At 38.5% G+C, this 25,314-nt stretch overlaps 1 protein-coding gene across 3 annotated transcripts in view; it reads left to right on the top strand.

The window, feature by feature from the left end:
* The first annotated feature begins 2,677 nt into the window (after positions 1–2,677).
* The window catches only part of LOC107981912 (carcinine transporter), a 535,006-nt gene continuing 512,369 nt past the window's right edge, over positions 2,678–25,314 (top strand). Inside the window, exon 1 of one of the 3 annotated variants that reach the window (XM_031932406.1) lies at positions 2,678–2,959. In XM_031932406.1, the coding sequence (XP_031788266.1) occupies positions 2,909–2,959 (51 nt within the window). In that variant the 5' untranslated portion in view covers positions 2,678–2,908. Of the gene's footprint in view, positions 2,965–25,314 lie in introns of all 3 variants that reach the window. The other 2 variants (XM_031932404.1, XM_031932400.2) reach the window with 2 other exon arrangements.

The raw sequence follows: 25,314 nt of genomic DNA, 5'->3' as shown, positions 1-25,314 counted from the left end.
TACCAAGAAGTAGCGGCCGCGATTAAAAAACTAAAAAACAACAAAGCCGCGGAAAATAACTCTATACCAGCTGAGTTACTCAAATATGGGGGCGTCGAGCTCACTTTCAAAATCTATAAACTAGTATGTGCCATCTGGAAAAATGAAACAATACCCGAAAATTGGAAGGAATCTATCATTATACTGATTTTTAAAAAGGGGGATAAGACAGACTGCAATAACTATAGGCGTATTTCACTTTTAGCAACGTGCTACAAAGTTCTGTCAAACGTAATACAAGCTAGTCTCACTCCATTCGCGGAAGATATAGTAGGAGATTATCAGTGCGGATTTCGGCGCCACAGATCGACGAGCGATCAAATATTTACCATAAGACAGTTGTTAGAGTAAAAGTGGGAATTTTGCGAAAACATACACCAACTATTTATAGATTTTAAAAAAGCGTACGACTCTATTAAGCGAAGCAAAATGTATCAAATTCTAGTACTTCTCGGTATACCGAAAAAACGCGTGAGATTAATTCCAATATGTCTGAACGGAAGCACGGGAAAGGTTCGAGTAGGCGGTAATGTATCAGAACCCTTTATGATACGCGATGGTTTAAAACAAGGGTATGGGCTCTCTACGGTACTGTTCAACTTAACGTTAGAGTATGCCGTTAGAAAAATGCAGGTTAGCCAGCTGGGCGCAACGCTTAATGGAACAACGCAGATGATTTGGATATACTGGGGGATTGTAGGGAAACGGTAGCAAGAAACGCGGATATCCTCATAAAAGCGGTGGAGTATACAGGGTTAGAAGTGAGTGAATCAAAAACAAAGTACATGATTGTGGATAAGCTAGGCATCTGCAGAGGGGAGGAAGATCTCAGAGTTGGGAATTTTACTTTTGAAAAGGTTAGCGAATTCAGGTATCTGGGTACGACCATAAATGATAGAAACGAGATTAATGTCGAAATAAATAAGAGACTCCATTCGGGTAATGCTTGCTTCTACGCCGTGAGTAATTTACTTAAGTCGAGGCTGTTGTCTAAAAACGTTAAAATAAGAATATACAGGACAATAATACTGTCGGTGGTTCTGTACGGGTGCGAAACGTGGGCTCTCACTAAGCAGGCGGACAACCGTTTTAGGGTATTTGAAAATAAAGTCTTGCGAAATATATACGGGCCGAAGAAAGATGAGGAAACCGGGGAATGGAGGAGACTACACAATGATGAGTTACACAATCTGTACGCGTCACCAAATATTAACAAAATAATAAAATCGCGCAGATTGGGATGGGCAGGGCACGTAGCGAGAATGGGAGACGACCGTACGGCACCGCGTGTCATGAAGGGCAGACCGATGGTAACGCGACCTCTAGGTAGACCTAGACGTAAATGAGAGGACAACGTAAAAGCGGATCTAGTAGAAATAGGACGGGTGGGTGTCGATCGGTGAGGTGCATCTTGGGTGGGGTTGACACAAGATAGGGCAGCGTGGAAGGCTTGCGTAGATGAGACGATGAACTTTCGAGTTCCAAATGCCATGTAAAAAAAAAAAAAATGTTGTCATCTAGAGGCTTGAAGTAAAAATATAACCAGGATTTATTATATTTCAAATGACATTTTGCGAAAGAATAAATTAAGAATACACGTAAAGAAATGTATCACTAAAAAATACTATACTTTCTCCTTATCGGGAGACACACTCAACCTATGCAAAAAATTTAGTATGTTTGTGTGAAAATTTACTATACATTTATCAAAAATTGCTATATTAGTATAGTAAAAATTGCACTCCGCTTTGACTCGCTGTGTTCCGTCAGTAAAAAATTACCAACAGAGCTTAAAATTTGTGGTAATTCAACTCGATGACAGGAATTTACCTGATCACTTACTGCCGATAGCGGGCGACTTGTAAACTCCACTCGCAAGTGATGAAAAACTCTTTGCTTAGTACATAAGGAACTTCCAAATCGGAACATTATATATAAATATAAATGCAATTAGTTTAACGATGCGTTCTTAAGTTGCGATATGTGTTATTATGAAAGTCTATGCGATGCGACTTCGAGATTAAATGTTAAAAAATAAATGAATCAAAATTCTCCCTCAACACCCAACAAACAAAAATAACAGAAAAAGCACTAACAGAGTACAAAATAAGAGGGCCAAAAATATTTTTAAAAGATTTAGTATCTATAAACTTTGATATTCGGTACAGTAAAAATTGCTATGCAGTATAGTAAAATTATTCATATTGCTATTTACACATAGTTTGTGACCCTTGTTTTCTCTAAAAAAAGGAGGATTCTTAAAAAATACAAATTTTAAAATCGTGTTATAAAATTTAAAATTGTTGAAGGGAAAAAACGTATCTTAAACATTCTCGTAAGTAGTATAATATATTTAAAAATAAAATAAATGCTATAGTGTAAAGCCCACTTTTCTTCGAATTTCTTATTTCAATATTAAATTATAGACACATATAAAGCTTATCAAAATGCGTCATTTTTGTTCTAAAAGTAGTGCATGATTAATAAAAACGTAATGGATAAAATAAAGTAGTAAAAAAAAATTAAATAATGTATGCAGATGCGAGCATGTTAAATGCAAGTTAAATAATCTATTTATCTAATCATCTATTCACATATCTATGCACCTAAAAATAATAATATTACTGCTCTATCTTTTAGACAAGAGGAGGATATAAGTGAACAAGCTCACGTAGATTCACTAGTCGCGCATCTAATGTATTTAGACGGTTTAATTTAATTAAATTCACCATCAATACATTGGTAAGTTAAGACAAATACACGTAAAATCACAAAAGTTATTGTGATATTTTATGAAAGTTTATAATATGTACAAAGTTTTAATTTACAATAACACAACGATTTAAATAAATTAAAAGTAAGATGTAAAATGGGATCGCCAGAAAATTATGAAAACATATTTTCGACCGTTGACAACGAAGTATGGTATAATGATAGTTAACTCTTTCTTTCTTGTTTTCTTTTGTTTTATTACTCAATATCTATGCGATATGTCGTAATAAGCAATGTTCTATAATTTTGATTGTTAATTGACACCGCTGTTACTCCAACTGCCTCTGCTACTATAGATTGTCTTTATTACTATAACTACTTTGAAATACTTAAAATTGTATTTTTTATTTATATATTCTCCATTTTATTGTCATAAGTTTATTATTTTGCTTTATATAAGTTATCACGCTTTCTGGCATGCGGTCCTGATAAGCCTTGCCAACAATTACTATAAGCTCTCTCTCTCTCATTTTCTTAATCTCTGTTATGTATAGGTACATCGACTTTCAGTTTTTTTTTTGGCATTTGAAATACTAAATACCACGTGGCACATTTGCGAAACTTTAGCTCTTACTCTCCCTTAAATGATGCCGCATATTCCCGGCTGAAAATAATCATATGGTAATCATATGTTACTTTCGACTGAATCCTCATATGAGAATCATATGAGTGTCGTATGATATATCATAAATTCTCATAAAAATAAATAATTATTCTACCCCTATTTGATACTTATTAATTATATCTTTCTTTGTACTGTTGATTTGTAAGTTGCATCGAGAATTTATTTTTTCATAAATATTATGATTATTTGATTCTACTAAAGTGATCGACATCAAAGATCACGATGGCTCGGTGGTAAAACGATTGCTTCATAATCTTGAGTTTCTGGGTTTAAATCTTCACAAATCCGGATTTCAAAAAATAAATTCTCGATGCAACTTACAAATCAGCAGTACAAAGAAAGATAATTAATAAGTATCAAGTAGGGGTAAAATAATTATTTATTTTTATGAGAATTTACGATATATCATCTGACAATCATATGATTCTCGTATGAGGATTCGGTCGAAAGTATCATATGAGCACTCATATGAACACTCATATGATTATCATATGAACACTCATATGATTATCATATGATTATCATATGATTATTTTCAGCCGGGTTATGGTTTGAGCAAAAAGAGGATAGGAAATAAAATGTTTAGAATCACCTTTTTGCAATGCAAGTATATTTTATATACATAAACATAAAACGTGGGGTTTTCAATAAATAGAATATACATTATGCAACTGGAGAAAAAATCAGATTTATCTAGCAATGATAATGTTTTAACATAAGTGCTCAAATAATCGTTCAAGTCTGTGAAATGGACATTCTTCTTGTTACACATTATATTATATTTAAACTTTAAACTTATATGCAACAAATTTTTAAGAATTTCAGTTCTTCTAAACAATCTATTAACCTCGAGATCTGTTTATAGTCATAGCAACCTTAATCATAATAAAAATTGTAAGAGACTATATATATATATATATATTAAAAGTATTTTATTGAAAAGGTGAGAAAATTTTATAAAAAAAGTATATTCATGTCTGTAGTGAAATATGCTTTCCTGGGGAGCTACGAATTAATTAATTTGTGCTGGAAACCCAAAAATCGCTAAAATTGACATCTTTGGCTCCCTACCATTTTGGTAAAAAGTAATTTAAAAATCTAAAAAAATGCAGGTGCATTGGGAACTGTTTCTGGAACATATTTACCGTGGGTTGAAGAAGAAAAAGATTTTTGAGAACCATCCATATATACATGGTGTCTCATTTGAACTTACACAGCTCAAAAAATTGCAAGTCATTTAAAAAATGTTTCAAATAAAAGTTGTTGGGTATCGAAGGGCTGATCCAGCCATAACCTTAGCCATGACCTTGACCTACATTCTCAAGGTTATTTAAAGATCAACTTTAGTTTTTCAAATGAAAACCGCTATTTTTGACCTCGGATTCCGAAAGAGCACAAAATTCTACGTTCGGATAGGTATTCATGTTAGGGGTCAAAGTGATCCCTGAAGGTCATTTCAAGGTCGAATTCCCGCTTGGTGCAGATAAGCTGGTTAATCATGATATTGCTGTTTGAGTGAAAGAATGCCATAGATCGGTGACTTCGACAATCATAAACGTAGGGGGCCTTCCGGCTCCATTTCTTTGGCCCTGAAAAGGGCCGATTTGTGTTCGTGAAGCTCTGAAAAGAGCTAGCCAATGGAGTATTTATACCCCTCAAACATTTGTTCTTTTCGGCACCAAACCCACTAGTTTGTGATGTACAAACAGAAACCGATTTCTTAACCTTAAAAACAAAATTTTTTACATTTAGACTGCACAGATCGACAGAGAGCGTCGACACGAATCTGCAACAGATTTTACTTTTTCCATGTGTATCATGGTTTTCCAGATATCAGCGAAGGATGTAAGCTAACCTTAAAATTGATTATCAACTACACCATTCTGTAGCGAAGGCCAAAATGAAGGTACCCTAGTACCCCTAGTAACCAGTCGTCATAAGTAATTTTCTAGCAGTTTTGTTTAAGTAAAGTTATATTGGCTGTATTAAAACGTAATCGTCGACTACCGTCGGATTTGGTTTCGAGAGCAAAACATATTTTGATACATATACCTGAAACTGTCTTTAATAAGCATACTTCATACAAAAAAAATGACTTCGGTAAGTTCTCATGGTTTCCATCGGACTGAATTTTTGATGCGGTAGGAACTTAGTTAAAGTCGATTTAGTGTTATATTCTTAAATTGCTTTAAAGTGAATCATAATTTTTTGCAGTCAGTCTATAAGCTTTATGCATTTTTTTTAATATTTATAAACCAGCATTAACTAATCTAATAAAATTCTTGTCAGTAAAATGGCAAATTATACGCCTAATGAAGTAGTCGACATTCTTATAACCTTGGGTGAATGTGGTAGAAATTACAGACTTATTGCCCGTACTTATGTGGAGCGATTTCCAAATCGTCGCCATCCTAATGCTCGACAAATGATAAACATTAAGAGGAGATCTCGCAATAACCCACTACATCGCCAACGACGAAGGAACAAATTTCAGAATAATAATGATCCTAGATTGCTTGCAGTTTTAGCTATGGTACACTTAAATCCCCATATTAGTACACGTCAAATAAAACGGGAATTGGGAGTTCCTCGATCTACGGCTCATAGATGGTTACAATCAGTCAATTACCATCCTTATCACATTACTCTAGTACAGGAATTAAGCGAACCAGATTACGTACTCAGAGTAGAATTTTGTAGATGGGCTCTTGAGATGTTAGATCTGAACCCAAATTTTTTTTGGGAGGTTTGTTTTAGCGATGAAGCTACATTCATCAGCAATGGTAGTCTCAATAGGCATAATTGCCATTATTGGTCACCAGAAAATCCACATTGGTACCGTGAGGTGCTAAATCAACATCGTTGGAGCGTCCACGTATGGGTTGGCATTTGTAACGGTCAAGTGATTGGACCACATTTTTTTGAACGTACCATTAATGGTCCGATGTACTTAGAATTACTTGAAAATGATTTGCCAAGATACCTAGAGAATGTTCCACTTGGAGTCCGACTACGTTTGTGGTATCAAAGATAGTGTCCCCGCTCATTATGCTCGTGACGTACGAACATTTTTGAATCAACGATTCCCAAATCGATGGATAGGGCGGGCTGGGCCATTCTTGTGGCCTCCTAGATCACCGGATTTGAACCCACTAGATTTCTTTTTGTGGGGATACGTAAAAGATGCTGTGTACGGCCAAGCTCCAACAACAAGATTAAATATGATGGATAGAATAAGAAGAGCCTGTGAAGCAATAACACCCGAAACACTTGGAAATGTTCAACGTAACTTTCGTCGTCGGTTGCTGTTGTGCTTGGAAAATAATGGTGCTAACTTTGAGCATTTAATTCGCACGGAGAAGAATATTATTGATTTTTTTTTAATTGGCCAGACTGAACAATTATCTTGTATTGTGTAATTCTCTTGCCTTCATTGACTGGACTGCTGCACAATCTTGCGTTAACTGGCTGGATCACGGAACGATCTAACCTTCATTAGTTGGATCTTTTCAGAGCTACACGAACACAAATCGGCCCTTTTCAGGGCCAAAGAAATGGAGCCGGAATGCATTCTCGTCGTCGGCTCCGGGGGTGCTTATACGCGGCATGAAAAATGCACGAGTAAGCATCGCGGAGAGAGGGCCTAGTTATTGATAAATCTTTAACTCTGTACTGACTTGTCCTTGAGTGGCCGGGTCATGCAAAGCGTCATTTCATGCATTAGTTACATATGATTGTCGAAGTCACCGATCTATGGCATTCTTTCACTCAAACAGCAATATCATGATTAACCAGCTTATCTGCACCAAGCGAGAATTCGACCTTGAAATGACCTTCAGGGATCACTTTGACCCCTAACATGAATACCTATCCGAACGTAGAATTTTGTGCTCTTTCAGAATCCGAGGTCAAAAATAGCGGTTTTCATTTGAAAAACTAAAGTTGATCTTTAAATAACCTTGAGAATGTAGGTCAAGGTCATGGCTAAGGTTATGGCTGGATCAGCCCTTCGATACCCAACAACTTTTATTTGAAACATTTTTTAAATGACTTGCAATTTTTTGAGCTGTGTAAGTTCAAATGGGACACCATGTATATGTGGAGCGGCTCTGTAACATAATAAAAGTAGTAAATAAAATTGATTTTACTATATAAATAAGTGTTTTTAGTCACTTGCTATGGCTTTGTGGAAGATTCGAACCGTCTTCTCTACTTTACCCGGGCTTAAAATGTACCTTAAACATGCCGCCTCAGACCTAATGGAAGACATTTAAAAAATTTTCGTTGAAGAAATTGTTTAATTTCAGTTTTTTAATTTTTGCCTTCCATGCTTTACTTTTTCTAAATTAAACAAAATTATTTATGCATATAGTTATTTATTACTGGCGAGAACATTGACATGATTTTTTTATGTTTTAAATTTTCATAGATTTCTACGTCAATTCATCACTGTCGATGTGACATTCGTTTAATAAAGAGGTAAACAAATGTATGCTACAAATCACTTAATCTAATTAATTAGTGCAGAAATACCTGATGAAAATGAAAATGAACTAGCGCGCCACACGTGGCCTTATGGCCGCGGTGCCTTGCCGCCTTGTATCGCTTCTGGATGCAAGGCACTCAAAACGCTGCGCGTTTTGCGTATAGGGCACGACCGCTGAAGCTCGCGCTTTGCGCTCGCACCGTACTACTTTTGGTTCGCATAAATCGCTTCTAGACTTGTTTGTTAAAAAGTGTTAAAACAATGCTTGCCATGTAAAAAGTTGTATTTTGAAAATGTCTACCATTTAATATCTTGATGTAAAATGTAAATCCGCAAAGTTTTATGGCAAATAATTAGTTTTGAAGCTGTAAGAAATCGACTTTGGGCTGTAAACGCAATTTGTAAGAATTTTCATAATTTGATGTTAATAAGAAAAAGTTGTATTTTTCGAAGATCTACTACATGTAGGATCAAGCCCAAAAAAATTCGACTCCTTAGTATCATGAGGGAAATTCGCATATAAATTTTTAGCCCGATTGATTAAAGTCTCTCAGAGATAATCGTGTAAATCACCAAAATTTTAATTCCAAAATGCACGCAAAAATCGAACAAATTGTGCCCGCATTTAAAAAACAAAGTAGAGGATAGAGATAAAAAAAATTGGTTATTTAGTTTGTGCGAGAGGAGCCTTCTCCAAAAATTTCAGCCCTATCGGTCGAAAATTGCGTGAGATATCGCATCTCACAAATTTTTCGCTGACAAAACTATAAGGCACTTCCGTGTCGCGGTCGTGCCTAAAAATACATTATTTGCTGTTGTACGGCAATTTATGATACATTTATGATACTTTAGATGTACTTATTTCAAAAGAAATTAGAAATTATCCCTATTGAGAAAAATCGCGCGAGAACGCACGCGATTACTCGCGACAATAATCGCGTGAGTTTATCGACTAATTTACGACACGAGAAATCGCGCCATTATGCGCGCAAGTACTTACACGAGTACACGCGCGATATATCAAAATTTGTATGTATAATAATTAGAACACTGGACAAAGTGATAATATTTTCAAAATCAGTTTTTTATTTTTCTTTAGCATCTTAACATTATGTTACTTATATAATTTTATTTATCGATCATGGAGAAATGCAGAATTTGGTTATAAATTGTATTAAAATTTTATTTTAAAATAAAGCTCTCGCCAGCGGTTGTGCCATAAAAATAACTTTAAACATGTTTAAACTCGCATCTTTACATAGGAACACTTTTTCGATTTACATAGAAACTTAAATTCAAAATTAAGTTCTATACGAACTTTAAAGGTTGCACTTAAGAACTTCAACTAAAAATGAATTTACATTCCGACTCTTTAGGTTCGTTGTACGTACAAACTCAAAATAAATATTTTCATTCTTTATCATGAAAAATAACTAAACCTAAAATACTTTTTTTTAGATCACAATTTTACATGAATCTAAATAACCTTTTGGTTTATTTTTGGTTTCTTTTTCGATTCATTTTTGTTTTATAATGCTTACTTGCTATCAAATGGAAAATAAAGTATTAAGAATTAAAAAAGTAAGGAAATGTTATTATTCTTTAACATTATATCTCAGTCTTCGTTGGTGATCAGGCAGACGTCCTTGGTTTACCTTTTTAAATTCAGCTTGATGGAGATCCCTTACCTTATGTCGAATGACGTAAGTGGCCCTTAAAAGAAACGAGGTTCTCTCCTCGCTTGTGTATTCTCTTCTGTTCAGATAATCATCATATAAACCTGAAAATTTAGCTAATTACATTTTTTATCCATACATTATTTTTCTCCCTGTTGAAAATCAATACATATTTTTTGTACGTATCTTTTGATGCGGCTGGCCCCGGCCGGGTATACAAGAGAGCAGCAATGGATAACTTGCCTGGCGTAGCTAACGCAGGTGAACAAGGCAATGCTAGCTGAAGGCTACGCAGAGTGCTGGACACAAAAGTATAAGATGTCTCCGCACTCGCATGGCCCGCGGCAGCAATTTCATGCCCGACAACAAGCGGTTTGCGAAGGGCTGGTTCTACCAGACACCACCCGGCCGGGGGAAGCGAGATCAAAAAACCGGGACCGAGGCAACTCCACCAGACCCGGCCACAGCAATGAAGGTGCTGATCCCGCGTCGATATATCCCAGCCAGGCCAAGACCAGCCAAGCCCCTGCCGCTCCACGCATCGTCACCGTGGTGCACCTGTCCCCGCTGGACGACGCCGGCAGAGCAAACCTGATGCTCCCAGCGCTCGCACCAACGCAGCAACAGCAGCAGCTACAACCAGCACCAGCACACCCCGGGCTCGCACCGACACCGCAGCAACCAGCCCCCACACCAACAGTGCAGTAACCGCCGCAGCTACCACCAACAGCCACCCCGGCACCCGCATCATCACAGCAGTCGCCGCAGCAGCTTCCGAAAAAAGAGGAGAAGAAAGGGCCCTGCCCCCTCCCCGCCAGCAGACCAGGCCGGTCGCGCTAAAACGCCGCCTGATCAACCACCACGAGCCATACGAGCTCCAGGCTCGTAACGAAGGCTGGCGCGAGGAAGGCAGGCGCTTACTCGAACAGAAGAGGGGATGAGCAAAGATGAACAAAGAACAATACAGTTGTTATCTAATAGTATTTATCCAACTTGCAATCAAAATGTTATACAATATTGCGAGAATATGAAAGCTCCATTGACAAAAAAAAAATTTTAAATATCTAATATTACTTATTTAGATAAGGGAGAAACTGCTGATGATCGCATTATTGACAAATATAATATATCAAAAAACGCAACAGTTTATCATAAAATCATTTTGAATGGATGTTTGTTCATGACTTCAAAAAAAATAAATAAACGATCGTGCAATTACTATGTTCAACTTGACCCTGGAGAATATGTAAATATCAAATATTTCGTTGTAAACAATGAAAGTTCTCAAGAAATTACTATTTGTGATCTTATAAAGACAGAGCCTAATGAATATTCGTCGGTTATCAGGAATGTATTATCATTTTCAAATGAAATTTGCGTAGACACTATCAAAATATCAAAAACTTGCGTTTGTATGGAAGTAAGGAATAAAATGTACATAATTGCAACTCCAAATCAATTGTTTTATTAGTAATTGGTATCAACGTTACCTAATTATAAATTATGTATAAATACGCGTGTTGATAAACGATTTTGTAGTAAATAAAGTAATAAATTTATAACGAAAAAAATGTATTTTTTTATCCCTTATTTTCCTAAATTAAGATAATGTAAAGATGCTAAATAAAAATAAAAAAACTGATTTTTAAAATATTATTACTTTGTGCAGTGTTCTAATTATTATACATAAAAATTTTGATATATCGCGCGAGTAATCACGTAAGTACTCGCGCGCAAAATTGCGCGAATTCTCGCGTCGTAAATTGGTCATTAAACTCACGCGATTATTGTCGCGAGTAATCGCGTGAGTTCTCGCGCGACTACTCGGGCGATTTTTTTCAGTAGGGATATTCTAATTCTTAAAGTCAATTAAATGATAAGCATATACATGAATTCAACAACATTTTAAAATTTCACTCTATTTTTGATATGCAATCTGCAGTTAATTTTCAGAAATTGTCTAATATTCAACCCATTGATAGATATAAAAAATATATTCAAATATTTTTTTCAGGTTCAGTTACAAACAGACACTGGATTAGTTTGTAGTACAAAGACAATGTAATACGAATTTTCGATGGTATTAACAAAAATGTCATGATGATGATTATAAAATTTTTATTAATAGGCTGTTTCCAGAAAAAGATAATTTACGCATACCTTTTTAACAAGTGCAGTATCAGACTAATTATGATGATTGCGATGTTTTTGCTATAGCATTTGCAGTCGCTATGGTATTTAATATAAAACACGCAATAAAATTTGCTGAGGTTAAATTAAATTTTGATAAAATTAATATTGAGAAACTTGAGGTATTATATCCAGCAATCATTAATTAACTGTCTTAGAAGCCAACACAAAGAAAAAGTAACTGCTTAAAATGAATCAAAAAATAATATAGATAATAAAATAATAAGTTTAGCTAATAAAACAACTAATAATTGTATTCATCATTTTGAAAAAATCATATTGATGGATAGGGATAACAATGACATTGTATATTTATTTAATCAAAATAGCAAAAAATACTTTATCAAAACAAAAATTTGATCAAAACAGTATAGTATTTTATGATACCTTATTGATAATAGATTAATAGATAATTAATTTGTTTTTTTATATACATATCATACTTATTATTAAAATTCAACTGTCACATTAACGTTGAAGTGTGTTTAACTATATACTGCGTTGAATATTTATTTAAATGTACATTTTTGAAAATGAGTTATATTGATGTGATTTTTAGAATTATATACAATAAGAATTGTTCATAATTTTAAATATTTTAATATTTTAGCACTAAAATATGTATATAGATATTTATGTATAAAAAAGGCTTCAACATTATTTACAGTTTATGAATAATACTTTTCAATTTTTTCAAAATTCTTAATAATTATTTATTGATTAATTTCCGATTTACCCCTTAGGAGTACTTAGCAAATATACATAATTCTAGTTACTTCCGGAGGGTTATTATCCATACGTTGTATATGTAGCTAATAATTTTAATTTATATTTTTCACATTGTACTTGTTGCTAACAATATTTAATTGATATTTTTCAGAAATGTCTTACATAAGGTCTGAGGGGGCATGTTACATTTAAGGTACATTTTAAGTCCAGGTAGAGTAAAGAAGACGGCTCGGATCTTTCACAAAGCCTTTCGGCATTATTCTGCTATTTTCATCGCTTTCAAGTCTATGACTTTATTTCCGGTATCGATTGGTATGTTTTTTTCTTTCCTTAGATAGGGTACTGCCATTACTTCTTCTTATTTCCTTAATTCTATAGCTTTTTTAGCTGTATATCTAGATGTTTTGAATTTTTTATTTAATTAACGAATACTCTAATTCTCAGGTGCAATGGTCAAAATCTATACACAATGCGGATCTGTTTCATCCAACAAATAGAATTTTTCTTTAAGACGATCAAGCATCTATTCCAAATCAACTTCTCTTTCTGACTTCATACTTTTAGAAGCTGATATATTTTCATTTTTAAGAGAGTCTTGTAAATCTGAACTTATGGTTGAATCGAGATAATTTTCTCTGGAAAATCATGTTCTTTTGGTCGGTGATTCAGATACATGTTGATCTGAATCCCGTGATCCTAAATGAGAAATGCTTTTAAAAGTATTCGATTTCTGAGAAGTGAAAAAAAGTTGTCAGCATGTCTTACAAACTTTAGCCTTACTAGTTAAATTCGGGAATGCCTGTGGCATTGGATTAGTGATTTTATTCAAGTCTTTACCACAATGACTATTCTTTTGAAATGGATTTACACATCTATCTGATCTAATTTCGATTTTTAAAGTATCAGTGGTTTTATGAAAATCAGCCATGATAACAACTCAAGCAAATGCTGTAAATTAATACAAGGTGTAAAAATGCCGGAGAACAATAGAATGTGTTTATCCCCTTTCATGTGAAAAAAAAATGCTTATTTCAAACCATATAGATGTTACAAGAGAAATGCGCAGTCGAAGCCAGGATTCGATTGCTTGCGGGTTGGATTTGAAAAAAAGCTTGCGGAAACGCATCCGACACGGTCGTTATTACAAATTTAAATAAATTACACGCACACACACACACGCCCATTCAAGCTAACCTTCCACTGGTCAGCTTGTCTAGACGTCTCTTGCCCCAAGTATCGCCAGGATCCTTTGATTCTGATGGTCTTCGTCCGTGCACGGATACTCGTCGTGGAGCTTTCGGCCGGTCGTCTTTTTCTATTGGTGAAACGCCGCTGCAGTCGACGTTTTTGTGGACCACACGGAAAACTGTCGTCAATAATAAAATTAGACTCGCTTGACACAGTATAATGCCAACTTTTTCTTTTTCTTTTAAAACTCACCCCTTCTCGGGTTTTCCGCCGCTTTGTCGTACAACTGGAGCTTGAACTCTGCGAGAGTCCCAAGCTTCCAAGTAACTATACGTGCGCGGCTTCGTCACACTTGGCTTTATATCGCGGTTCATGTACACACACTCTTGCGCGCATAACGCCGCGTCATGTTTCCTCACAACAATCTCGAATTTGACCTTGGCATTAGCCCGACGATCGTTACAAAGGTATTGATAGACAGACATGATCAGTAGGAGTATGTCAAAACTTGAAGATTAAACTTACAAAAGTAGACAAATTTGCACAGTTGAATAATTGTTTCACAAAATATGAATATGACTGCGACGATTTTTTCGCAAGAAATAATCTGAAAAATTGTGCAGTCAGAAAATTAGTAATTATGCAACAACGAATTCAAATCATATATTATCCTATTATTATTATTGTATAGGAGTCGGGCTTATTCAGACCCCTGGACGCATGGGTAATCCCTTGGTGCCTCTTTAGATTAATTCAGTCGCTATTTCAACCGACAATCGCCTCCCAGAATAAGGGAATTCCGGGGGCGTGCTTGGCCTGAACCTCTTTTGTTTCTAGGAGAAGGATACCCAGGTGGGGCCACCTCTTTTCCGCTTTGGTGGGGCAGTTATACAGGAGGTGCTCGGGAGTCTCCTCCTCCGTGCAGCAGAATCTACAGGATGGGTCCCAACTTAGTCACATTGCATGTCTATGAGCATTCAAGCTCCCGTGTCCCGTAAGGATCTCCATATCATCCTATAAAATTGCATTAAATAGTGAAACTCCTACTCAATTCAACGCAAAGCGTGGATATTTGATAAAAACAGGAAATCTTTAAACTTATTCAATTTTTCCATTATAGACAATTTTTTTTATTTTTATAACTATGCAATAATCAGAAAAAATTTGTAATTCGGAATTTTTCAAAACTTTTTTTAAATTTTTCAATATTTTTCCAAATTATTCAAAATTATTTGGATTTAATATTTTTCAAAATCTTACAATTTCTTTAAAATTTTTCGAAAATGCTCAAAATTTTTATTAGTCTGTATATTATTCCGCTTTCTTACAGTTTTACATTTTTTACAAAATTTTAAAAATTTAAGGAATGTTTTTAATTTTTTAATTTTTTTATTTGTTTTTCCTTATAGTTAATGCTGGTGTCACGGACAAGCTCCAGGCTCTCCGGTAACGGCTCGGGTCGCCACTGCCGACGGCGCAGGCAATGCACCGTCAGCAGAGAACGGCGGACTCGGAGAGTTCGCACGGGCGAAGGTGCATCGGGTTGCACCTTCGCGCGTGCGACCGTTAATTGTCGACGAGCCGCGTCGACGGCTAAGCGGGCAGTTGATCGGCGGCGGAGCTCGCGAGCGGAGCACACAACCTGCAATTAAGTATACTAGAGCAAGGTCAGTCGTTGTCTTTGAGGCAGGACCCCGTCATCACCTGTTACATCTGGCATCCCTTAGCGGGGCCCTGAAAAACGACACCTGCGAAATCGAATTTAAATTAATCGGTTAAGGTAATAAATAAAGGAAAGAACGATAAGCAGTGCACAGACTTTGGAATTTTATCCTTCGACCTCGTGCGTAGAAGCAAAGAAATATATAACTCGAACATAGCTAGAAAGCTACATAAGCAGTGCTTGTCGCCATTTGAGTGTAAATTCGCAAACATCCCAGGAAGCTCGTAAGCTTTGTGCCACCAAAGCTCCAAAAAACAATCGGAGCTCCAAGACGAGATAAAAAAAGGAAAGCTGAGGCCGCAAAAAGTGGCTGCAACTCGCCCGTGTGACTTTGACAAAAATCAGTCAAACGGCCTCAGCACCGGGCAGTCGCCGGCGTGCGTTGCCTGGATCTCAACGAAGCCAACTGGCCACCAAGCCTATCTGGGCCAACGAGAGCAGTCACCACATCCAGCACAGACACCGGCGCGGACCAGTTGTCGGTGAACGGGTCAACCACCGAAATCAGCCACCACACGCACTCAATCCCAGGTGCGGACCAGCCGTCGGCGAGCGCGATCCGTCGGACAGTATTTTGCAGATAATATCCACCATCAAGACATCATGCGCCCAATCTTCGTGCTTGTCATCGTAATCTAAGTTGCCCATGATATTTTTACGTAGCTTGGCTTCCGGGTTAGTTCGCGGTACAGTCGCATTTTTTGTTTGTTTTATCATTTTCAGGCCTTCATGAAATTTAAGGAGGCTTTAGCATAAACTGAGTGCGCGTAACACAGCGATTATGGCTCCGTATAACCTCATTCACACGGCATGGAAAGCCGTAAAAAGTTCTAAAACCGAGGAGAGAATGCAGCTGAACACCAGACCAAAAAAAGCAATTTAAACAGGCTAGAGCGGTTTTTAGAATCACGCGAAAAATGTCGACCAGATCGCAGAGAGCCACAGCGGCTGTGTTAAAGTCCCCTATTGATGATTCCAGCAGCGCAGGCAGTAAACGCCTTCGCTCTAGTCAATCAAAGCGGATTCAAGATGGTATCTCAAAGGGACACGATAGAAAAGCGCATGAATGAGGGCCGGTACACCGATAAACCGGACGAAGAGAGTCCCGAGCACGGCCACAGAGAAAGCAGTGTTATGCTACGGTCTATTACACGCCCTAACGATGAGAGTAACTGCGCGTTGAAGCACGGGAACGCGGCACAGCCAAGTGAATTAAAAAGCCTGGAAAATAGGCTAGGCAATCTATGCTTAAGCAAAATCACTGTTCACGAAAATTTTTTCGGCGATATGGGGAATCCGTTGGAGGTGCCCAATCGACTTGCAATGAACGAGCGATGTCAGAACAGAATGACGAATTTAATGGGCATTAAAAATATCATTTGGAAAAATAGTACATTACGATACGTGTGACTTAAATGGTTCTTTTTTACACGGCGCAGTTAGCACCCGAGCGTAGCGAGGGCGCTATGCGCCGTGTAAAACTGAACCATTTAAGTCACACGTATCGTATAAAATTGTATAGCACAGACTGCTAAAATCCGCAAGTCTCGCCTATTCGTGACTTAATAGCGGATTTTAGCCACACTGTGCTATAAAGCATATTTAATCACGGGGGGACCAATTTTCAGCGGCGGTAAAAATATCGCAGCCACCGAAGAGCAGGAGGCGATCGACCAAGACTCAGCACCGGCACGTCTGAAGACACTATCGTATAGCCCGCAAACGAACGAAAAATTTGCAATTCAAACGCTGGGCGAGAGACAGAGCGCCAGTATCGAACAGGTGAAAGAATTGATTGAGCAGATTGTCTTGAGCCGTAGCTCGAGCAGAAGGTCCTCGGTGAGTAGCAGAATTTTCACGCGAAAATACGAGTACAAAACCCTGTGCGTAAATCGTGTCTATGAGCAGGCCTGTCTACCAACGGCGGCAGTAAAAAAAAAGTGGCTGTCTCGAGGACAGCCGATAAAAGTGAATACATAAATAGATAGTGTGGAATTTTGGAAAATTTTGAATAGTTTCGTTGCAAGACAATCAAACGTTTACGAAGTGAGAAATGTACTAGTCTTCGCAGCGGGACTGCAAATGTACTTTATAGTCTTGGATGCTAGAGTTCAAAATATAATATATATTATAGTCTTCGCAGCAAAACTGAAATGAATTAGTCTTCAACGCAAATTCAAATTCGGCTTCGTTGAGTGCAAAGTAGTAATCTACAAGGATAAATTTAATTAAGACTTTTTTGATAAATTTTTATAATTTTTTCATTTAGTGATTTTGATGCGTAAATCGCTCCTATTTTCTTATTTTTCCAACTTAATCGCAACTTTGACAGAGAGTTAAAAAATCTTAGTTGAAGTAATCATTGATCAACTAGTAAATTTAGGATAGGCAAAATCTAATACGAATAAAGAAAATATAATAAGAATAATAGTATATCGTACGATATTTTATGACACAACGTGTGTAATCCGAGATTTAGAGAGTGCATTTTGGAACGAGCGTGCAGTAAATCAAGGTTTACGCCAAGCGTGTCATATAGTGATAATGTTTACCGCAATAAGTCAATAATGTTTACCTGTCAATAATGTTAACGCAAAAAATTCAAGTACCATGAAAAGATACCGCTATATTAGCGCGTCCGTAATCCGAGAAAACCCGATAGCCGCTTGCATCTTGTGTAAATAAATGCGGCTAATACGTAAGGGAAGAGCTGAGCTGTGCGAGCATCCTAACATGCGTGGCGAAGAGTGCGTCGTGAGGGGAGAGAGCTGCTGCTGCTTTCGTGACGATCGGCCCGTCGCGCCACCGTGACGGTCGCTGCTCGCCGATTCACTGCCCAGTAAAATGTGTACCCGGCGAGCTTATAGAAGTATTCACTTCGAAATGTCAAGCCCGAGGAAACCACGAGTTGCCCACGCCGGCTCGACGATCCAAAATTTAAGCAAAGACCACTGTTCATCCTACAAAAAGACGCAGAATTTGTCTGGGGCAAGGAACAGGAAACCTCGTTCAACAAATTGCGAGAACTGATGTCGAAAGAACCAGCTCTTGAAGCTTCCGACATGTCGCAGCCTTTCATTGTCACGACAGACTGCAGTGATTGGGCCCTTGGCGCAATTTCGAGCCAGGGAAAACTCGGTGCAGACCAACTGTGTGCCTACGCTTCACGCTGCTTGAAAGGCAGCGAACTTATATTCCATATACGACAAGGAGCTTCTGGCAATAATGTTTGCAAAAGAGCAATTCCGCTATTACTTATACGGCAGGAAGTTTACAGTCGTGACGGACCATGAGAGCTTGAAGCATTTTCATAACACGAAAAAGCAGGACTTAAGGTTTAATCACCTCAAAGCCGCCTTGGTCGGTTATGATTTTGACATAGTGTATCACCCCAGCGAAAAGAATGCCAACGCAGATGCTCTTTCACGAAACCCGGTGATCACAGATGGTCAAATCAACCCGGACCTTCCTCAAGCGGAGTTATATAAACTGGCTAATAAGCAAATCATAGAAAGCCTCGACGGGAAGCAGGTGCTCCTTCGGGAAGAATATTACGTACTCGCCCCATAAAAAGGGAGGATATTGATAAAGATCGTAAAATAAAGTTGTCAATAATTAGTTTAGCAAGCTCAAACAAAAGAACGCGCATACGAGCAAAGCGCAAGCCGAAGCGCATAATGTGTGCCCTTATACGTCCTCGACGGCGACGAGGTTGTGAATCTGCGCTGGTTAACCGAGATCGATGACCGCAAAGACACGTACAGGTGCAATTATTGTGGGAAAATAAGTGTAGAATGCATCTTAGCGTGTGTGGTTAGTAAACAGGAGGAAAACAACAGGTATCGTTTAGAGTCAAACGAGTGCAAGCGCATCGAAAGTATTCTAAAAGAATCGATAGAGTTCTGTGATGCGGCGAAAATTGGCCAGCGGGCAGTCAACGAAAGCTTAATTTACGAAACGTCTGACTTAGACATATCGATGCAATCGATATGCACCTCCGTCGCGGCAAGCAGCAGCGGTGGCGTGAAGTTGCCCCCCAACCTCTCGAAATATTTAAGTTAAGCCAGCAAGCCCCGTAACTCACAATGCGAAACAAAGCGCGAAATCCACAAAACTATACAAACCTAGTGAATCTAGTAGCAGCGATACCAAGGAAGCAGTACCTCACTAAGGAAAAACGCGTGCAGACCGAGAACAATCGAGTCGCCTCGTCTAGAATCACTGTTAGACACTACGAAGGCATTTAATATGACGGCAAGCTGGCCATGGGGAAGTGACAGCACCAAGAAAAAACTGGCGATCACTGTAGAAGAACAGGTGATTAATTGGAAAACGGTGTGCAGATTTTGGTGCACGAGCGGCAATCAACCGTCGCCCCAAGCTGCAGTGAGCCAAGAACCAAGGTCTGCTCAGGAAACTTGAATAACATCAAAGATAAGCAGAACGCTGTCCCAGCAACTCTCGATAAAAAGAAACTCGGCCCCGGAAGAGAGAAACGTCCGACTTCTACCGAGCAGTGCAAATCCCAAACTACCGTCACCGCGAATTCTGGCACACTCTCAGATTACGAGGGTGTCGGCCCAGCCGAAAGCTTCGAGAAGATACCAAGGAATTATGAAAAGAAGCCAGAACCGTCGGACGAGAACTTCTCGGCCAGCTCAGGGAACGTATTGGTGCAAACATATATACGTAAAAACCGTTGTGCAGAACCACTGGTCGAGTTGGTGCGTTTGGATGATATTCTAAATTCTCCCGCCGGCAATTGCCTGTTCTTTTCGTTAATAAAAATAGAAAAGTTGCATCTATCAGCAACCGAGTTAAGAGGACTTCTCTTTGAGTCGCCAGTCGTTCACGCCTGTGGAGAGCCGGCCGAAACTGAAAGGATTTTGCGCTCTGAGTCCGAATAAGGAAACATCGACTGCGCGTTCCTCTTCGCGCATGCCTTTAGAATAAACGTGGGCATACATTACGATGTGTCACAGATGCCGCGTGTTGGGAAAAAACTTATGGATGGAACCGACAAAGGAGAACAGGGATTTGCGGGCGCGATGCTGCTCTCCGTCTGCCACGTTGACGAGCAGCAGATCTAGGACGCGTTCCGCTTGTCACGTAACCGATATCGCTTCCTTGGTTAAACTTGAGTTTTGGCACTTAGAACCGCATGCTTGTACGACGTTCGAAGCTGCATTTACCAAGACTGCGCTCACTTGGAAGTATGGACGTCAATCCGTCTTGTGTATGATCTTCTAGTCTGTGCTGGACGTCGCTAGCGGTGCGATCTTTTCTGTGATCATGCCTAAATTTTCTTTTAATAAGTAGATTGGTTAGTTGCGGTTCCTTTCGACACTGCTGTCGTTTTTCATATAAGCGCGGGTACTGATTGCTCTGAAAAACGAACGATATTTTTGACTGATCTTATTTGGAAAATAAATATGCCACTTGGCTCACCGGGCTGTTTTGATAGTTTTTTTCCTTTTTTTTTGGTTTGGGTCTTTTAACAATTTTTGCGTGGCACCTCACACGCCCGATGCCGCGCAAAAAAACAGTAAAAAAAAACGACTATTCCTCAGGCTGTTCATCAAAGCTTTCTGACCTAGCCGCAAGTTCACTTGGCCGGTGAATTTCGTCAATATGTACGGTTTTTATTACTTGACTGTTTCAGATTTTTACGTTGTTCGTTGCTCGATTGACTTTAATTACCTCGAAGGGGCCCTGGTATTCGGTGGTAAATTTAGCCTTTCTGGGTTCTTTTAACGAGAATACCAATTCACCTTCTCGGAAATGTTTTATATTTGTTATATTTCGGTCGTAATAATGCTTTGAGCTGTACTTTGATTGCACAAGGGTCATTGCCGCCGTAATTTGGAGTAAAGTTAAATTCGACGTCCTATTATCTATATATTCGTTGTAGGATAATTCATCTCCAACACGAGGAAAGTCGACGGAGTACGTGGTTTAAATCCAAAGAGTAACTCGTGCGGCGAGTCGCTAGTACTTCCATGCTCTGTGGTGTATGCGTGCTGGCATTTTGCAGTCCACTCATCCCACCTGTCGATTTTCTTTACGTATTTACGTAGGTATTCGATGAGAGTGTGGTGCATCCGCTCTATGGACCCATTTGACTGCGGATGGTATGCTATAGTGCTGAATTTTTCTATGCCGAAAATTGCAGCAAATTTTTCCAATACTTTATTTTGAAAATGTGTCCCCTGATCGATCACGATGGCGGCTGACGGCCCAAACACGCATATAACCTTAGAATCAATCCTTAACATGATGTTACGTTTATTTTTCCGACTTTGAATCCTTAATTCAGCAATTCATTGCTCTTTAGGTAGCTCCTTTCGATGAGGGATCTCTGGAATCGGTTCCTAAATAGTCATCCGCCGAGACCCAATACACCATATTCTCGCTATACAGATATGGATGCACGTTGTAGGATTTTAAGTGTACGAACGGCGGTACCACTTGTCCGTTGGCTATCGCCCATAGTCGTTTCTCGCGCGGCGGTCTCGCTTTTGCAATAACGCATTGCTTGAGTTTATTGCTGCTGTCGAGTGCGTCTTTAATTACAGCAGCCGCGATCGCGTTGATGTGCCCATCGTTCCTGTTATTAGCGCCGATGTTGCATGCTGAGGCAACTGCTGCACTTGGCTGCAGCTGACCACGTGAGCTCTGCTTGGCCGACGAATCATTGGGCTCTTGAGCAGGATACACTTCGTCATCGGTTGGACTTCGCTGAGGACTGTCAGCGGGAGATGGACACGCGCCACTTACATTAGTTGATCGCAGTGATTGCTTGGACTTACTCCTGGTGAGGCTTCGATAGGCGTTAGCATTAGATTAGCAATCGATTCTTGATCGTTTCTGCAACGTTCACCCTTTTTGCTATTCTCGGGCTCGCGAGTTTTGTTTCGATTGTCTATCACTCTGCCTTTAGGTTTTCGGTTTCGTTTTCTTTCGAACACTAGGAAGCGTGGCATCTCCTCATCGCTGTCGCCTGAAGGCGAAGGCGTACGTCGTATCTCGGGCGATTTGGCAGTACGCTGCCAAGCCTTCACGCGGTCGTATGGCCACTACGATATGGCAGAAAATACGTTTACTCAACACGGGAATAAAAGCTATATCAGACTCGGGTAAGGTGTTTTCAGCACTCGTCTACGTCTCGGGTGCTTTCGGCGCCCTCGATTCCAACTCGTGCTGAACACCTCACCCACGCTTGACATAGCTTATTTTCTCCCCTTGTTGCACAATGTACTATTATACGGGGCCTTAGATGAAAACGACAAGAGAGAAATTCAGGTGTCGATAAAACTTATAGCCGACGACACGCGCCAAACAGCGGCGCTATTAGCTGAGCAGACGAATATTGTCGAGGTAGAGTAGGTGGTAGAGTAGGCAAATTAGAAGCTATCTTAGAAGTTTTAGGAGACAGGACCGCTTCTATTTTCAGAGAATCGGGGGCCCAAAACGCAATGGCAGAAATGAGGGATACACTTAGACAGTTTAGCCTGGACTCAGAAGTCCAGACGGATGCAATTTTATTCGCAGCAAAAGGAATGGTACATCCGCGCATTGTGCCTCCAGATACAATTCGAGACGCAGTCAGAACCGTCGCGAACTCTGTAACCAGTGCCAAATATCCGCTACCAGAGGAAGAGTTTGCAATCATTCCCATTATGAAGATTTCCAAATGAACTGTTTTGTTATCAGACGGGTTTTTAATCTATCAGATAGCTATACCATTACTCGACATTTAAAGACACAATTTGTTTAAAGCGTCGCCACTACGGTACGTCAGCGTACCGGCAATCCAAAAAGTTTTTAACATTCTCTATCTGGCAGCGTACATTTGGCCAGAGTACAACTACTTCTCGGTTAGCGAATCAAATTGCACTTGCATGCCCTTATTACTGGAGGAGGTGACAAGCCTTCGGAGGCACAACAAGCTAATGATTGCAGTAAATCCAGAGCCAGTGCGGGAAATAAGAAGCAATGCTGCTTGCGAAGTAAAGATCGCGTCGGGTCGACAAGTCTCTAATACCGAAATGTGCGACATTAGATTCAGGCAGCTGAGAGATACCTTCTGGTTGAGGCTGCATAAAGCAAACACGTAGATATTTTCCGCCAAGTCACTAGAAGATATCTTTATCCAATGCCTGCGATCTGAACACGTAACAGCGAAAATAAGTGGTGCAGGCATACTCGAACTGCAACCCAGATGCGCAGCGCATACAGCAAACGCTCGCTTAACTGCGTCCCGCGCTTTTACGACTAGCTTAAATTAGTCAAAATTTGAAACTATAGAGTTTAATATGTCCGAAATAATTAAGCTGTTAAACGAATTAGAAATTGCTGAAGTGGAATTCAAAAACGCAATCGTATCCGAGTCAGCGAATCGGGTAAAGAGCTTGCACGGGGTCAAATTAGAAAATCTAAAAGAAGGGGCGAGATTACACAAGAATGCAAGTAAAGCACGCGAAATCGTGTACAGGAAGGCAACCGCTTCGAGCTCTAAAATCTAGGCAGCACAACTTAAATTTACGGGTGGACCTTAACATTAGCTGTAATATTTATAGCTATCATAATCACAATCGGCTGTATAATCTATTGGCTGCGTTCGAACGGAGTGATAAATCGCTTTGTTATACAGCAAGAGTCTCTCCTTATGCTAGAGCAGATGAGCAGGTATTCACGAGAGAGAAAACGCGCCAAGCCGAATCAAGAATAAAAGGAAAATTCTTATCCACACTATTTTTTTAACTATAACTATGAAATATCAATTAAAAATAAGCCAAGCTGCGTACCATCATAGACAACGCTCTAATACATAACCGATTACAATTAATTCTTCATTTTTTTTCAATTTTATACTTTTGATAATATAACTTTTATGGTATAACCATTTATAATTAGGATGATATAGCATATATGAAACTTGAGGTGCTTACTTAGAACAAACCGTTCAGCGATAATTAAGCTGAAAATAAATACTATATCTAGGTTAATTTTAACATATAAGTACCAGAATAAGTCAAATAATTTTTGTATTTATAAAGACATGCTAATAATCATGTAAGCCTATCGGCAACAACTAAATATTCACATTAAACATTTTGTAAGCTTTTGTAAAAGCTCCGCTCGAATGAAATGTAAGACAGCAGCGGCTGCCAGAATAGAAAAATACCCGGGCTCACAACATAGACATGCACTCAGACACTATACACACCTTTCAATAAAAACCCCAATCAGCACCTCGCGAGACTCAAGCCTCTAGCATCTCACGACACACATAAAACAGAAATCTTTTTTTAATACTTAAGGGGGCACACCACCTTTGAAATTAAAATCAAAATTTTTCATTAAAAATTTATAAATACTTATATAAATGAACCAAATTTTTATTACTATTCTTAGACATAATTACATTTATTTTGATGGTTTTAGACCTTCTATATACCTCTATAATACCTACGTATAGTAGGGAGTCCATAATTCACTTACCGTAAGATTCCAAAGGAACGAATGGCCCAAATGAGCTCAATCTCTAGGATATTGTTTAAAAGTACATTAGTTATGGTATGAATGAGGGGATTTGGTTTAAATTTCATAGAAAAAGTTTTATAAGCATATTACTGATTTTTTAATCAATTTTTGATTAATTTTAATATAACTATCATGTAACTTTTCTTGTATTTTGTATATTTTTTGTAGGTAGGTCACTTTTATCTGGATTTTACATGTAAGAAAGTGTATATTATAATTCAGTTATCAATAAATTATATACTTTACAAAATAAGTCTTATTAAATTTTCTTTTGCTTAATAACGTTTAATCATTCAATATTATACCAACATTAATTTTAGACATTCTTAAGATATTTTAA

The sequence above is a fragment of the Nasonia vitripennis genome (assembly GCF_009193385.2).
Source record: "Nasonia vitripennis strain AsymCx chromosome 1 unlocalized genomic scaffold, Nvit_psr_1.1 chr1_random0007, whole genome shotgun sequence".
Taxonomy (NCBI): Eukaryota; Metazoa; Arthropoda; class Insecta; order Hymenoptera; family Pteromalidae; genus Nasonia; species Nasonia vitripennis.
Note: the sequence above shows the minus strand (reverse complement) of the source record. Positions and strands in the feature narration are given on the sequence as shown.